Below are 17,161 nucleotides of genomic sequence, written 5' to 3'. Positions count from 1 at the left end.
ATAGGTGCTGTGGTAGGTAATGAAATACAACAGAGGCGCAAGAGTAAAGTATCCTTACACAGAGAACTTACAGGATGGTGGATCGCAGGTTAAAAGTATATAAAAGTATATAAAAATACTATACATAAGGTAATGATGTGTGCTGTAATTAAGAAATGAACTGGGGAAAGGAGATCAAAGAGAAAAATGGGCCACTATTTTTAGAATGGTGGACAGAATGGGCCACTCTAAGAAGATGGCTTTTGAGAAGAGACCTAAAGCAAGAACGAGAAACAAGCCATGCCATATTTAGGGGAAGAGCATCGCAAACAAAGCAACTACACATGAGAACAGCATTAGACTGGGTGTGTTCTGAAATCTGTAAGAACTCCAGCACAGCTGCATTGGAGTAAGTGATGAGGAATGGTAGGAGAAGAGGCCGTAGAGTTGGAGTCAGATCAGAAAGGAGCCTTACAGGCCGTGGCGCAGTGACTGAAAGTCACTGGACAGTTTTGAATGAATGTGTAGCAGTTGTTAGGTAAAAGGAGATGAATTCTTAACTACAAATTTTATCATTGGATGACTACAAAATTGGACACAATTGCGTCTATACCCAAATTGCAGTGACCCTGATCTGCTTATTGCATATGAACTTAGTCCTGCTAAAAGCATGTCTCTCCTATGCTCACAAACCAGATTTTCAGCATTGGTTGCCAAGTGGCATCTGATTTGTTTGTTTTTTGTTTTTTCTCTCTAGTTTATACTTCCATTTGCCAACTGTCTGCTGCCCACAAGATTTCTAAGAGCAGCTTTATAGCTTCCGCTGCTGCCATGGTGACAGTGTGTCCTTTCCCAAAGCATCTGACCAATCCTCTGGTGCCTTTCGAAGGGCTGCTCCATACAGAGGCACAAGGTATGGCTTACCCCTCAGTTCTCTGTCTCATTTGATGCCCAGTTCCAGGAGCTGCTGTGCGTGTGTCTAATCTCCTAAAGCCTCTTGTGTACGCTAACGTCAGCTCTGACTCTTACCCATCTCTTGGGATTCAGTAAAGGATCTCTTAACAACTTTTCCTTCAGTTTCAGTTGGCTGGCCAAATTATCTAGTTAAGTCATAGCAGCAAATGAAATCATATAGGTTGCAAAGGATTCACATAGACTCAATTTGAACCGAACATGTTAAAAGATCTAAAAAGTATTTTCAATCTCTGTCGTTATTTAAAGTGTCCCCAAAACACTAGAAGCGCATGTGCTTACCCCTAAGTTTTATATGTGCCCAGAACTGAGAGTTTACATTTATACAAATTCCCTTAAATGTAGTTGTCAGTGTATAAATTCCTCTAGGGGAGGTAGTTACTTCCATTTTCTGTCAAGAAAAATCTAGGCTACCAGTAGTCTTCAAATGAAGAGCAACAGTGATTCTCAAAATGTGAAATAAAGTATGTGAACGAAAAATACTGCAAACCATATCAATAAACAAAGAAGGCTGAAACCATCAAGCCATCAGCGGCTGGCGCCACCCCCCAGTGAAGACAAGCCTGCAGCCCAGCCTCTGCAGCCACTCACAGTGGTGCACCCTGAGGGGACTCAGAATAAGAAAGGACAGGATACTGGCCCTAGATAGCTAGGTGCTTGTCAAAGGAATGAATTCAGTGAGCCCAAATGTTTGCTTCCTTCCATAAATAGAAAGGCACTAAATTCTTTAACCTGAGATGCCTGCTTTTCTTTAGATAACAAGTAATCTTTTAATGTTCCAGCTACCTGGTCTTTGTTGTAAAGCTCCTATATATCCTAGCTCCTCCCCTGCCTCTTCGGAGCAGCCCCTCAGAGCCATCTGAGAGGTGGTCATCCCGGCTGGAGTCCTCCCGCCAAATAAAACATAACTCAACTTTTAGGCTGCGCGTTTATTTCAGTCTACAAGTATTTAGTTACAAAGCAAAAGATGTGTGAATGTTACAGTATGTGTTTAATTTTTTATTGATTTTTAATAAGTAGGAGTGTTACATACATACATTCTGTTAATTATACTTTCATGCATGCGTGGCTGTTTGTGTAAGCGGGCAAGACTAAACAGAGGAGATAATAAGCCAAGTAATCACAGGAAAAGTACACTGAATCAAATATAGGAAAGATTTGTACCAGCAATAATCATCTATGTAATAAGTGTTTCCAGAAAACCGGCCTCTGTACCCCGATAGTCAAATTGAGAGTCAGAGGCAGAGTTTTGGGGGCATTAGATAGGAACAGCTTTATAGCTTTGCCAGGCAAAGGGAGTCACTGCAGGCTGATGCCCTAAAGACTGTGAGCCTGCCTTGGGGGCAGGGTCCTGGGGTTTTATAGAAAAATGGGAACAGGAGGGTGATAGCAATCAGGGTGTGAGCAGGGGCTACATTCCTGTCATCTCAACAAGAGCTCGGTGTCGTTATGGAGGAATTTAGGAGAGTCTGCCCGTTTTCTTGAGGTTCAGTCCATGACCTTCTTTCAAGACCCCTAGTGTAAAAGGATAAGTTATTCTAAGAAAAGTGCGCACAGGGAGGGGAGCGTGTTAGTCATGAGGTCAGTTTAGCTGGAATACAGGCCTGAACCACTCAGTAGTCATCTTGTCAGTTTTCTTCTCTTTTGAATCCCCACTGTCAGTTCATTCCTTGCATTTCTGTGGAAAAAGGGAAACGGGCACCCATCTCCTCTTTCTGCTTCCTACTGAATCGGGGCATTGTCTGGGGATTCTTCCGATGGAAGGAGCGAGCATGATCATGCCAATTCTTAGGGGGTTTTAGAAGAGTCTCAGTGGCCCTTTTACAGAGACAGGAATACAACGAAGTATGAGTGGAACAAGTAAACAGGAAGTCTTTACGATTGATTTGTTATCTTTGCTATTATTACTTCTCTTGCCTGAGAACAATTTGTTTTTGGTTCCCTTAAGATCATTATCACTGAGACCTGTTCAAGGGCAAGCATTGTGGCCAAGTTTAGATCACAAAATGGCTTAGGCCAAAAGTGGCCTCCCTTATGTCAAGAAAGCCATGCCTGGTTTTCTTTCTCTGGGGACCTTCTATCTTATCTGCTTACATTTTCAAATACACTCAGCTGAATCTTCATTACTTTAATTCATATCCTTATTCATATTTTTATTCTTAGTCATTTTCTACTTCTTTTTATTACAGTAGAAAATATACATAAAAATTAAAATGCTACCATTTTATTTCAAAGAAATACGTGCACACATAATTTACATAAATTCCTAGTATAGTTTCCTTTAGAATTTGCCTGCCTTGTGTTTCATTAACTTTTACCAATTTCATATATTCTAGGCTTTATGATTAGTTGTGTATTTAGTGCATAAATATATAGAGGAATTGTGAGTGTTTAATGTTTGAAGGAATACAGTTTGATATATTCAACTTGTTACTGAAATGGCTTTACGGCAGTCCAAATTTTATTGAGTTTTCCCATCCACAAACAAAAGCCTAAATGGACAATAAAAATATATTCAGATTTTAAATTCAAATTCAGTCCAAGGAAGTAGGCAAGAAACAAATGCAAAGCCATCTTTTCACTGTCCTCTTCTCCCTGCAAACATCGGCCTGGAGAAATGATCGGAAATGAGGTCTTAGAGAAGTGAGCCGTCAGGTAGCGTCTGGTCTTGTAGGTCACTCTTGAGACTCACTCCTTTTCTCTGAATAGGGTGGGAACCATTTGGAGATTTTGGTCTGAGAAGATACATGATCTGACTTGCTTTTCAAAGGATCATTCTGACTGTTGAGAATAGACTTGGGGACAGGGACAGGGTGGAGGCAGCAGGACCAACGTCAGGCCTACTGGAGTAACTCAAGGAGACGACAGTATGAAATCACAGTGCTAGAAGGGGGGGTGGTGAAAAGAGACTTGAAACTGTGTGTGTTATGAAAATTAAGCCAACAGGACTTGTTGATAGATTCTGTTGTTTAAAAAAAAGAAGTCAGGAATGACTCCAGGTTTTTGTTTGAAGCTGGAATTCCATTCGGAATTATAATAAGCTAAGCTGGATAAGATTATGGAAGGAACAGATCTGGAGGGCAAATGGAGGATTTGATTTTGGATGTTTAATTTAAAATACCTGTTAAGATTCAGAACCGAGAGGTCAAACAGGCCACTAGGTTTAGGTCTAGAATTGAGATGTATCCGTGCTAAAGACACTTATTTGAGAACAATAACAAAAAGTGTGAGAACTCCACAGTAGTGGAGACAGTCATATATATATAGATAGTTGGAATCCAGTGTTTTGTGTTGTGGGTAAGGCTGAGGGCGTAAGGGAAGGAGTGGCCAGTTCTTCCTGAGGATTGCAAGAAAGGCTTCAGACATCCCACTGAAGGTGGAGTTCCAAAGGTGATCATACACCAGGCCTGCTCTGGGAGGTCTCCGGTGAGTGAAGGCACCGAGATCAACAATATTCAGTTTTGAACGTTGGGATTCTAAGTATTTGGAAATACCTGAATCATAAAGCATTGCCAAAGAACAGGATGAGACCAGGGAACATTTGTTACTTGTCTGTCACAAGAATGGAAATGGAAAATAAATGTTTAGTAGCCTTTACAGCAATTCAACAAAGTAATTTTATGTATGTTAATCTAACTGTAATACAAGAAAAGTTCTTGTATTTTTTTAAAATTTTGTTTTTGAGATAGTTCATTTTCTTTGTTTTTTTCCAAAATCGTTGGTGCATAATACATTTTGAGGAAAGTTGGTTTTTCAGCTCACAGGCATAATTATGAAGAGGTGGGCATGGTCATATGAAAGACTGGAAATAAGGAGTTGGACATATAGGCCTTTGCATGGCATGCTGCAGTATCTAAATGTGATCTCAGAAGAAATCCAAGGCTGTGTGTTAAAAATTTTTTTTTTATACTTAGAAAAATTTATTTCAAGCGCATGACAAAATTCACTAGTGTCAATTGACTACGCTTCAATAAAAAATAAGAATTAAAATAAAAAAATAAAAAAAATTACTAGTGTTCTCTCAGATAAATCAGCAAGGTGATGGACTAATAAAGAAGTGCAGGTTTCAGGGATGGTTTGGAATTGGAGGAGTGATAAATTTGTGAAACAGAATAATTTATGAAGTAAGAGTGATTATAATTTCATTTCACAGTTTCGTAAAAGCATCACGGCCAAGTCCTTTTGCACAAAGGACATCTGTAAAAGGATGATCTGAGATGCCAGGTGTGCAGACATTAGGTCAGAATCAAGGAGAAAAAAAAATGAAACAAACAATAGATATACAGCTTTGTCTAAAGTTGAAATAACATGTTTTCACCCACCAACAACTAACTTTAAGTCAAAAACAGGAACAAGAGACAAAGAAGGTCTTTATTCAATGATAAAGGGGGCAATTCATCAAAAGACTATAACAATTGTAAATATTACTGAACATCGACACACCTAAATGTATCAAATGATTATTAACATATGAGAAAAAATTTAAACAAACCACGATGAAAACAAAGCAAACCTACAAACAAAAAATGGAATGTGTTTAATTTATAATTAACATAATAAAAATCAAGTATTAAATTCTGAAGAAAACCTACAACTCTGGTAGTATTGGCCAATGTTCTTGTCACTAGAAAACCCAGTTCCTAGTATTGAAATATTGGTCCCCATTTAAGGCCTGGTTCAAGTTTCCTTTATTCTTAGTTCACTTATTCCAGTTTTTTTTCAGAAGAAATAAATACTTGTTCTTTTGGTTCTCATAACTTTGTTCATATCCTTTAAACAGATCTCATTATCTGGCATTATTACAGTTTTTTTCATTGTTTGTCTTTCTACCTACCCAGTCTTCCACCTTCATAAATTATCCATTTATTCCTCTTAACTTTTGTGCTTTGCATGGAATCTGGTACATAGTGTGTTTACTACTAGGTGAATGCCCGGGTCCTAGATAAGATGCTCCCAAGGACTTTAGATCTTATCCTCTCTGTCCAACCAGAAAAGCAATCCTTGGCTACCTTTCATTTTAAGTGCTGTGTCTTCCCTTTAAAGACAACTATTATGCCTTCTTTTTTTTTCCCAAGTGTTTTTTTTTTTTTTTTAACCAGGCATTGGACAATACAGCATGTAGATTGACTTGCACTTTTTCTGGAATAGGAGAAAAGAAAAAGGTAACAAGGGTCCTAGTCCTTGGAAATACTGTCCAAGTCATGACCGAACTGATGAAAGGACAAAGAAAGCGTCAAACCTTTGACTTCTTCTGTGACTTCCCTACTTAATTTTAGAATTTGTTAGGCCACCTTGGTTGCCATAGGCATTCCCAGAACTCTTTTCAGTGCAGTCTTCACCTCCTGGTTCCTGAGACTGTAGACTAGAGGATTAAGTAGGGGGGTAACCACAGTGTAGGTCACTGCCACCAACTGGTCTTTGTCTGAGGCAGACTTGGATTTGGGTCGAAGGTAGATGATGGAGGCACAGCCATAGTGGACAAAGACCACAGTGAGGTGTGAGGCACAGGTGGCAAAGGCCTTCCTTTTGCCCTCAGCTGAGGGGATCTTCAGGATGGTGTTAACGATGAAGCCATAGGATATGAGAATTAACAGGAAAGGCGCCATGATTACCAGGATGCTGAGGCTGAATAGAGCCAATTCTTTTACATGGGTGTCTGTGCAGGCCAACTTAATAACAGGTGCCATGTCACAGAAATAGTGGTTGACCCTGTTGGGGCCACAGAAAGGCATGTCACGGATGAGGTTGGTGGCCACCAAAGCAATAAGGAAGCCTGTGACTCCCGACAGAGACGTCAGCCCCAACCCTAGCCTTTTGTTCATGATGAGTGTGTATCTCAGGGGGTGGCAAATTGCCACATAGCGATCATATCCCATCACAGCAATGAGAAAGCAGTTGGTGCAGGCAAAGCCAAGGAAGAAGAAGAGCTGGGTGGCACAGGCCATGAAGGAAATAGTCTTGGTGGCTGACAGCAGGTGGACCAGCAGCTGAGGGATGATGACAAAAGTGTAGCAGGACTCAGAAAGGGAAAGGATGAATAGGAAACCATACATGGGAGTGTGCAGAGTCCTGCTGTAACGTATAACAGCCATTATGGTTGCATTGGCCATCAGGATTGTCAAGTACAGGAAAAGAAAGATGACAAAAAGTAGCAGTTGGAGCTCCTGCAGGCTAGAGAAGCCCACCAGGATGAACTGTGTAACCACAGTGGTTCTGTTGAGAACTTGCATCTGGATAACTTCTGTGAATAACTTTGGAGAGATAAAACGAGGATTATACTTGTACAAAGAACACTTCCCCCATGCCTTCACTTTAAGTGTCATATTTTCAGATCCAGAGTATTGATCTCTCTCTCTCACTTGCTCTCAGTCTATCTGGATATAGATATTCCTTTTGATAATTAAAAAATATTAATCTCCAGTAATAGGAGAATGATTCACTATATTATAGAAATACAAAAAGATTAAAAGAGACAACCATTTGATATTTTCAAAGATTATGTAAAAACATGAGAAAGTTCTCCTAGTTTGTAAGAGAAGAAGCAAGACACAAAGCCATAATTATAATAAGATTAGAGCAGGTTTTAATTTGCTTTCTGATATATTTTCTGAATATTTAACAGTAAGCTTTTTAAATTTGATGATCCTAAATATACTTCATTTTTATATAGGTCAGAATATTTCCATCTCTTTTTGGCTGCTATCCAAACACAAACAAGAATAATTTGCTACTTCTAAAAATAATGCTGTTATTTTAAAAAATTGCTTTTAAAATATTCACATATGTAAATTAAGCGTGCCATTTATAACATCTGTTTGCCCAGATGATTATTGGTAGCTTGACACACTTGTCCTCTGACCACTGGCAGTCACAGTGAATGGCCTGCTGGGGTGGGGGCAAGTAAGGGAAGCACATATCAATCAGCGAACAAATAACTTACAACCAGTGGACAGCAGCAATAATAAAAGCAAACATTACGACTATTACTACTACTACTACTACTATTATTATTTTAAGTTCAACAACAATTCCTGGCTGAGAACAGTCAAGACTTGAGTCCAACTCATCGTTTGACATACATCAGGAGGCATCTTAGAGAAGTCCAGGTGGGAGTGGTGATTTGAGGGAAAAGGAGGATTTCTCATGCTGTGATTAGTTAACCCAGTTCCATTATTCTTTTTTGAGTGGGACAGTTTATGACACTTTTGTTTTTAGAGACAGAACAGAACAGCCACTTCGCGGGTCCTGATTTGCCTCAGGAAATGGACAATCTCCCCAATGTTCTCTCCACATCACACCCTTGAAACATTTTCTACCAGTTTATAGCTCAGTTAAAACATGAGAGGGAGCAGTTGAAACTGTCTCTTGAAAGCAAAAAATTTCAGGAACTAAATTTAAACATTTCCTTCCCTTAATTTTATACAGTGCTATTTGATATGTGCTTTCAGTTAGAGATTATTATGTCTAAACAATTTTATTGCTATACATGTTAACGAAATAACATACATCATCTATTTCATAATAAAATAACAAAATCTATTTTAATTTTGTCTTTAAAAAAAAACTGGTCAGACCTTATGGTACTCTGGGCTTTTGAGATGATGGAGAAGATTCTTAGGCAACTTTGGTGGATACCCTCATCCATGGGTCTGTGTCATTTGCTCTGTTTACATGTATCTTTTTGTTTCTGCATCTTCTCTTCTTATGTATTTATTTATTTAATAGAGGTGGAGGTACTAAGAATTGAACCCAGGACCTCATGCACGCTAGGCATGCACTCTACCACAGAACTATACCCTCCCCTCTGCATCTTCCATTCTTGATACTTTACTATCCTCATTATAATTTTGAAAAATGTTTCTTTTTCTAAGTTTCCATATTCCAGAATCTTATTTTTTTTTTTTATCTTTTAGTCCACTTTGGTGCTCAATATCCATTGTAATCAAGCGAGCGCAGACAATATGTGGAGTCACTTAATACGCTGTGAAGTGATATGACTCCTTGTCTTACAAAATAAGAAATTGAGAAACAGAGATGTTATGGTACCTGTCTGAGTACACAGCATATAAAAATGTTTCTGATTCTAGATGCCACATTTGAAAATCTTAACTTCTAATCTTCCCTCCTAGGTCTTTGCATTTCATCTTGTTTCTTCCATCTTTTCTACCTAATTCCCCAAGGGCTCCTGATTCTCAGATTCTGCAAGGTAAATTGGTTTGTCTTCTGCCAAAGACCCTTCTTTCCCTTTCTGGATATGTCCTCTTTCACCTTTGAAATCAGTGCCTCTCATCTTCTTCACATTTCTTTAGGATCCCCAGTGGGATAAATTTCTTTACCTGTTGTTTCTTCCAATATTTTGTTTAGAATATTTGAGCAAAGCATTCTACTTCATGAAGATCAAACTGTGAGGATGAAACATACCTGTGAGATGTGATCAATTGAAATGATACTTATTTGTTGATGAGTGAAATGAATGAAATAAAGTGAATGATCGTTATAATGACATTTGCCATATATTATTATTTCATGGTGTTTGCCATATGACTTACATAAATGTAATTTTAAAGAACAAACATTATCTTTATCAAAGGAAAAGAATGTCTAAATTATTTTCCCTGTACTGTATGTCTTTTTGTATTCTAGTATGTGCATGCTGTCTTAATATGTCAATTTCTTTCCTTAATATTGCAATTCACTTAACTAGCTAATTATAATTACAGTATAAAGTTGTTAAAGCCTGTGCATTAGAACATGGACTCAGGAACCAAAATGCTAGGTCTGAATCCTTCCCCTGCCATTTAGAGCTGTGAACTTCAGTGTGACTCGGTTTCCTCATTCATAAAACATCAGTTACACTAGAGCATGTTATATAGGATTGTTATAAGAATTAACTTGGGTAATATTAAGTAAAGTGCTTGAAACAGCACCTAACACACAGCAATTGCAATCCAAGTGTTACCTGTTTTTGTCTGTGTTATGCAACCCATGGAGCTGAGAGGCAGATATCCCAGCCTTGATAACTGAGCAGGAGGAATCTGCTCCTCTGACCTCTGAATCACAGCAGAGTTCCCTTGCATTTGACTCCTATGCTCTCATCTTTGCAGTTCTTTAATGAATCTACCCTTTATCATCTAAAAAGTCATTAATCTTTGGGTTCTATCTTTAAATTCTAGTACTGTTGTTCTGTATGCCTATGGAGTTGTGGAGCACAGGCGTAAAATCTGGACCACAAGGCTATGACATTCCTGCCCATGAGTAAAATAGATTGATGATCCCTTGGGATAGGAGTGGAGAAGGACGCCTGCAGCTGGAATAATGGAGGAAATAAAGGGAGCAAGAAGAATGCATCTTTAATCTTTAATCTCTAATAGCTAAAAAGCGGTGTAGTGAAGGAAAAGAGACTATCTCAGGAACTTCACAGTATCTTATAGTCTAGGCACCCAGGGCCCTAATACTTCCACTTTCAGAATCAGGTTCAGAAATCAGATATAAACCTGCACCACTCAGCATCTGCCAACTTGCTGGCTACTTTAATGGCTATAAAATGTAAGGAGTTGCTTGGCGTGATACACGGTGTACATTCCCTTTTCATCATCTCTGCATGGTTCCTTTACTTAGGTAGTTCCACATCCCTGCTGTCATAACCCTTTTCCCCTGCATCAGACCTTGCAGAAAACAAGATGCTTTCATGTAAGCCACCTCGTTTTGACCCTCACAGCCCAGTTGACAGGACAAGTGTTTTTGTCTCCTTACAGGTAATGCAAGGGCACTAATACATTTATGTATTTTCAAAATTCCCTTTTTCCAGTTTTATTGAGAAATAATTGACAGGTATCACTGTACAAGCCTTCTAACTTCTAACCCACTTTCTGCCCATCACATTTTATGCCACTTATTTTTTACCTTTCCAGAAGAGTATCTGCCCGGTGCTTTTTCCAAGGGACCAAAGCATGGTTCCGTGCCGCTTGTTCCAGTAAAACTCACGTTACCATTTCTGACTTTTCTGGAATAATCCAGTTTTAATGATCCAGTGCTCTTTTTGTTTTATTTTGTTTTTTGGGGGAAGAGGTATTTAGGTTTTTATTTATTTTTTAATGGAGGTACTGGGATTGAACCCAGGACCTTGTGCATGCTAAGCATGCAATTTACCATTGAGCTATACCCTCCCCCACCAATGTTCTTGAATTATCAAATTTTATAATTGAGATATGTTCTCTCTAAGCCTTAGGTTAGGAACCTATAATGAAAAGAATATGAAAATGAATATATGTATGTATATGTATAACTGAAACATTATGCTGCACACCAGAAATTGACACAACATTGTAAACTGACTATACTTCAATCAAAAAAGACTAATATTAACCCCCCCAAAATTAGGAGGGTCAAGAAGATGTTGCTTAATTTTACCACCAGTTTTATCATGAGTTTTGTGAATCAAACTGTTTTTAACTTCCTGCTAAATCATCGGCTTCTTTTCCAGTGATTCAAAAAAGAATTTAATTTTACCTAAGATAGCCTCTATTCTTGCCCACAGCCATAGTACTGCTTTTATACCTTTTTCTTGTGCTGTTTCATGTATTTATATAGCCTACTGTTTTCTGTGTCAAAGTCCCCTTCACGGCCCATGTTCTTCAGTACACCTTCTCTGACTGCTGGAGCCCACAAGATGCTCTTCCTCTTCATAACACTTAGAGATCTTAAAATCATACTGGTGTGATAAATAGGTTAGGTACTATCTTATATTACTTTATAAATAATTTGTATTTCTTATCTATCTATCTATCTATCATCTATCTATTTATCTATATATCTATCCAATCATATCCCTCTGTAGATTATTTCTTTGGGATAGGGACCATAACAGTGTATTCTAAATGACCTGCTGCCCCCACCACAATATGGGACACATAGTGGACTCGAAACAAAACTTAATAATAAATGACGGCATGGTTTAATTCTCCTTTAGTCTCTCCTTTAATTCTCCTTTAGTTTTTTCATATACTATGATTTTTTTCCCCTAGAATGTGCTCTCTACTCTTGACTATAATTCATATCATACACAATTTAAAAATAATTCTCAAAATCATCTTTTTTACAAAAAGACATCTATGCTGATGAGCTTTCCTGCCCTCCCCTCCAGTTACTTTTAGTACTTGATTTCTCAGCATTTCAATTTCATATAAGGTATGGTATATGTGTATAAATGTTTCCATTTGTGTGGGTGTGCACATTCAATAGGAGTAAAAGTTTCTTTTATTTCAACAAAAATAGCACAATCAAATTTACTTTGATATCGAATTCTTTTCATAATACTAAAAACTATTATGCAAATACTTTTAAACCTGAAATCGTTGGTAGAAAATGTTTCTTTCTTCAGGTAGTAACTGACAAAGAGAATACACTTACCTACTTATATTCAAATGATCAAAGAAGTTAACATATGACTTTGAGTTTGAGGACTTATAGTCTTGTTGGTCTTTTGAATGTGGAAAGAGACAGCAGTAGAAGGTTACTTGTAAAAGCAATGACATCTGTCCTGAAAGATTAAATGAAAAAAAATGCCCTGAAACATTTCATAAAGGGTTTATTTGGACAATTAGATGCCTAAACCTTTTAAAGTCTTAAATAAGAGGCTGAAATTAGCCCAATCTATAATCATACATCAATTATTCAGGTTCTATAATTAGGCTGGAGAGTATTTATAGCCTTGTGGGATTCTGAGGACTAGGGCCCTCTGAGACAAGGAGAGTTAAAGCAAAAGATAAAATAAATGACTAAACTTGGTCAAGGACGTCTTATTTAATACCGGAAGGGAATAGCTCATATGGCAAAAAAAAAGAAAAAAGAAAAAAAAAAGAAAACTTCCTACTTCTGTAAAGCACTAAAAATGTAAATAATGTAAATAAGAATTCTTTTAGCATGAGGGAGTTTAGTTGCTTTTAGACAAAAGGTTGCAAAACACTGAGATACCAAGAGAAACCAAGTTCTCGAACCTGGAGACTTACGTGAGGACTGATTTGATAAAGCATAAGAGATGAAAGCAGGGGTTGTTGAATGTAGGTGTGCTTGGCACTCTGGGGGATTACCCTGGTAGTCTCTGTTCTGCTTCTATACACGAAGCCTGAATAAAATGTCAAACAACTGGATTTCTTAGTTCCTTTAAGGGAACGACTTTTATTCAGCAACCGTTCATCGAGTGCTGTGCCTTGGAAAGCACTGTGTTGGTACTACAGTGATACAAAGATAAGTAAGTTCCATGAATCCACCTGATCTGACAGGGAGTCCTAACCACGTGTAATAAGAGACACCCGGAGGCATGTGCCCATGGAGAGGACGGGACGGCTAGAAAGACGAGTGCCTCATAGTGAAGACCCTCTTGAACACAGTCAGGGCTGAGATTTGGCCAATGACTAAGAACAAAAACACTGGAAACAAGAAAGCTAAGTAGAAACTACTGAATGTTTGTGCCTAGGATATTCAAAGGAGAAAGAGTGAAGAGGATGAGAGAATTTGTTTCTGCTAGTGGCTACTCTGGCTATTTGAACAAATGCTCTTTCTGAAAATAACTGAAGTTGCTGGGGAATATTAAAACCTTTTTCTTGATATATATTTACCAGCTGAAAGTACAGCAGGGATTTCCAGGTCAAAATCTGAGAGAAAGCAAGAGTCCACGAGGACATTTACTTATCTGGTTAGAATTACAACCCCAGCTACTGATATGTGGGAATCACGGATGAGGCTGACAGAAATTAAAATCCAGGGCCCACCAAAACAGGAGTCAAAAAAATAAGTCTACTTTAAGCTGGAGTCTGAAGGAGGACACCTTGAGATAAACATGAAGTGGAACTAAACGCATCTTTCAGCCCACCGTTGGGAGGTCCAGATGGGAAAGTTGCTTGGAGGCTGACCAGAGACGTGGGTCAGCGGTGGGGAAAATAGGTCCATTCGTGAGAGGTTGTAATCAGTAGGCCCTCATTCTGATTTGCATCGCAAATTTGCATCACCACTTGGCTCAAGAAACCTCAAGCTCTGGATTTAAACTGGTGGTTCCTCTGAGGATCTGCCAGACACACAGATTTTATCTGGTGAAGAAAACTTTATTCAGCTTCTGGAAAAGAACAAAATAGAAATTATAAAAATGAAAGCAAGAAGAAAAACATCAAAAGAAGGAAGAAATAAAGCTGTCTTTCTTCATAGATGATATGATTGCCTATGTTGAAAATTCCAAAGAGTAGGCAAAAACAAAACAAAAAGTAACAAAATCCTTCTGAAACTAAAAAGTGATTATAGCAAGATTGTAAGACATATAATTAATACACAAAAGCCCATTTTTTCCCCTATGTACCAGCAATGGACAGTTGGAATTTGAAATTAAAAACACGTATCATTTACATTAGCAACAAAAAAGAAAAAAGAAATAGGTATAAGTCGAACAAAATATGTACAAGGTCTATATGAGGAAAATTATAAAATACTGATGAAAGATATTGAAGATCTCAATAAATGGAGGAATATTCTGTCTGTGGCTAGGAAGACTCAATAGTGTTAAGATGTCAGTTCTTCTTGTAGATTCAATGCAGTCTCAATCACAATTCCAGCAAGTTATTTTGTGGGGTGGTAAGAAACTGATTGTAAAGCTTATATGCAAAGGCAAAAGACCTAGAGGATTATTAACACAATATTGCATATTAACCACATTTTGTAGGTGCTTTGATCCCTTTGATGGGCCTAGATGACTCTTTGGGACCTTGACGACCAGGGAGGGACTACTCCTTCTAACTAGGGTTAGAGTTTTCCAATTCCTGGAGATAACAGAGGACTTTCCTTAGAGCATGTCCTTCATATGCAAACTAATCAGTCCAGAGCCCATAGCTCCTGCTTGTCTAGTGTTTCATGTTCCTACAGTATCCTCCTGTCCTAGGCATGGCATCCCCACCTCCTCTTAGGAACTGTGTGTAATAAACTCTCTTTTCAATGGGAATTGTTTCCTGATAAGTCAGCCTTACCATATCTGAAAAACAATGAAATCTACATTTTAAAACATATTGAGAGGGGAATAAAATTGGAAAATTGATACTACCTGACTTCAAGATTTACTATAAAGCTATGGTAATTCAAGGGAGTATGGCATTGCTGAAATAATAGAGAATAGAAAGAGAAATGAGCATCCTGCCATGAAAAGGCACTGAGTAACCTTCACTGCATATTGCTAAATGAAAGAAGCCAGTCTGAAAAGGGTGTATATGTTGTATGAGTCCAACTATATGACTTTTTGGAAAAAAGAAAACTACTGAGACAGGAAAAGATCACTGGCTGCCAGGGGATGAGGGGAGGAGGAGGAGGAGGAACTTAGGGCATGTTTAGAGTGGTAAATCCATTCTGTATACTGTAATGGTGAATATATAACATGATGCATATGTGAAAGTCTGTGGAACTGTACAATACAAAGAGTGAACTCCAAAGTAAACGATGGACTTTGACAACATCAGTGTATCGATATTGGTTCAATAAATCTAACAAATGTAGCACAGTAATCTAAGATGGTCTTAATAGGAGGTACTGTGTCTGTGTCATACTCTTGGTATTTTCTGTGCAGCTTTCTGCAATTTTTCTAGAGAAAAAAAGAAAAACATCAGATTCTCACTGACGTTATATGTGGAGAAATGAGGTGAGAGAAGTCAGGGTAGAGATTATGTTCGGGATCACAATTCCTGGGAAGAGGCACAGTGGAGCCTTTTGGAGTTCTCAAAAATTTATTTACCTGCTAAGTTTAATTTGTAAAAATCAATCAAGTTATACACTTAGGATTTGTGTATTTTTTAGTTTGTATATTTTACTGTAAGTAATATATTTACTAGAATTAAAATATACAGAATAGGAGTTCCCTCTGTGGGGACTGGACCAGAATATTTCAGATCAACTCAGCCACTAGGAACAACTAGAAACGGTACAAAAATTTTGGGAAAAAATTGGTTTGAAGATGTCAGGACTCTAACAAAGGATTAAGGTTTGGAATAAAAGCAAGACACTTGGAGAGAGTGTTCTGATATTTGGGAGGCGTTTACCTCCTAAGGAGAATCTGTCAATTCTGGAAGAGACTACCAAAAAGTAGAGAGATTGAGAAGCATGGTACTAAAAGACAAAAAGTACAGTTTGTAAACCATCGAAGAATGGACTGGTGCACTTCCCAGGCTTTGGGATGAGATCCCAAAATGGAAAATAATAGGAGGAGGACTAAATAAGAAATTGACTAGCCAGCCTTCCCAGGAGCTGGAGCCTAGTTTGAAATAGCCTCAAACCCTGGCAGACCTGTGCCAAGACTCTAATATCTAATCTATGTAGGTCCCCACTCTGGCCTGTAGATCATGGTGGCATTTTGGGTCTCTTGGAATCTGCATAATTTTATAGACAGTATATAAGATTCCCCAGAAGGCTGGTAACATATGACTCTTTTTGATCTAGTCTATACCAGCAGCAATTGCTGGGTCCTAGCTTACTATTGTTTGTTGAATTTTCAGCTGTAGCTCTTTATCCCTTTCTGTGTCCTCTGCCCTGTGACTTTGCAGTTCGTCCTATTAGATGCAGAGTATAATCTCCACCACAGAAATTTGGGCTTGATATTGGAATTTACAATGGCCAGTGAAATATGGGCAGAAGGTACAGTTTGCCAGTTTCAAGCTTTAGCCAAAAGACGCACTGCAGGTTTTCTCCTACCACCATGTCCTTTTAAACCCGGGCTCTAGAATGAAAATAGCTGGTGCAGATCTGGTCCCAGCCTAGCCAAAGGGATCAGACCCAGGAGGCATGAAACTTGAGGCAGAGTCATCACACTGAGGTCAGCTTAGATCAGCCAACACTAATGCAACCCGCCGACACGTAGCCAGACATTTTTTATTGTGGCAAAAAACATAAAATTTACTGTCTTAGCCATTTTTAAGTGTGCAGTTCAGTAGTAGTAAGTATATTCACATTGCTGTAAAACAGAGCGCCAGAACTTTTTCATCTGGCAAATCTGAAACTCCATAACCGTTGAATAACAACTCCCCTTTTCCTAAGTGAAATAAACCAGTCATAAAAAGACAAGCTAGATATACTGTTAGGCATTTCCTCGTTTAATCTTTATAACAACCATGGTTTAATTATTCCTGTTCTGTAGAATTGCAATTATTGGTACCCGCTCGCTCAGGAAGTATCTGAGGAAGCTTAT

General features: G+C 38.3%; 2 protein-coding genes across 2 annotated transcripts in view; one reads left to right on the top strand and one right to left on the bottom strand.

The window, feature by feature from the left end:
* Nucleotides 1-17,161, top strand: part of LOC102535553 (T-cell surface glycoprotein CD1a-like) — a 77,227-nt gene that overhangs the window by 1,042 nt on the left and 59,024 nt on the right. Inside the window, exon 2 of the mRNA XM_072946309.1 lies at nt 737-892. Within this exon, the coding sequence (XP_072802410.1) occupies nt 737-892 (156 nt within the window). The remainder of the gene's footprint in view (nt 1-736; nt 893-17,161) is intronic.
* Nucleotides 6,234-7,217, bottom strand: OR10T2 (olfactory receptor family 10 subfamily T member 2). The gene has a single exon (XM_006215617.2). It carries the CDS (start codon nt 7,179-7,181, stop codon nt 6,234-6,236), a length of 948 nt encoding a protein of 315 aa, XP_006215679.1. The 5' UTR covers nt 7,182-7,217.

Source organism: Vicugna pacos, chromosome 21 (genome assembly GCF_048564905.1).
Source record: "Vicugna pacos chromosome 21, VicPac4, whole genome shotgun sequence".
Classification (NCBI taxonomy): domain Eukaryota; kingdom Metazoa; phylum Chordata; class Mammalia; order Artiodactyla; family Camelidae; genus Vicugna; species Vicugna pacos.
The sequence above is the reverse complement of the archived record's forward strand: the minus strand, read 5'-3'. Positions and strand labels throughout refer to the sequence as shown.

Bases quoted from the DNA above. Each gene is read 5' to 3' on its own strand.
- OR10T2 (XM_006215617.2), bottom strand. From the start codon at position 7,181: ATGCAAGTTCTCAACAGAACCACTGTGGTTACACAGTTCATCCTGGTG.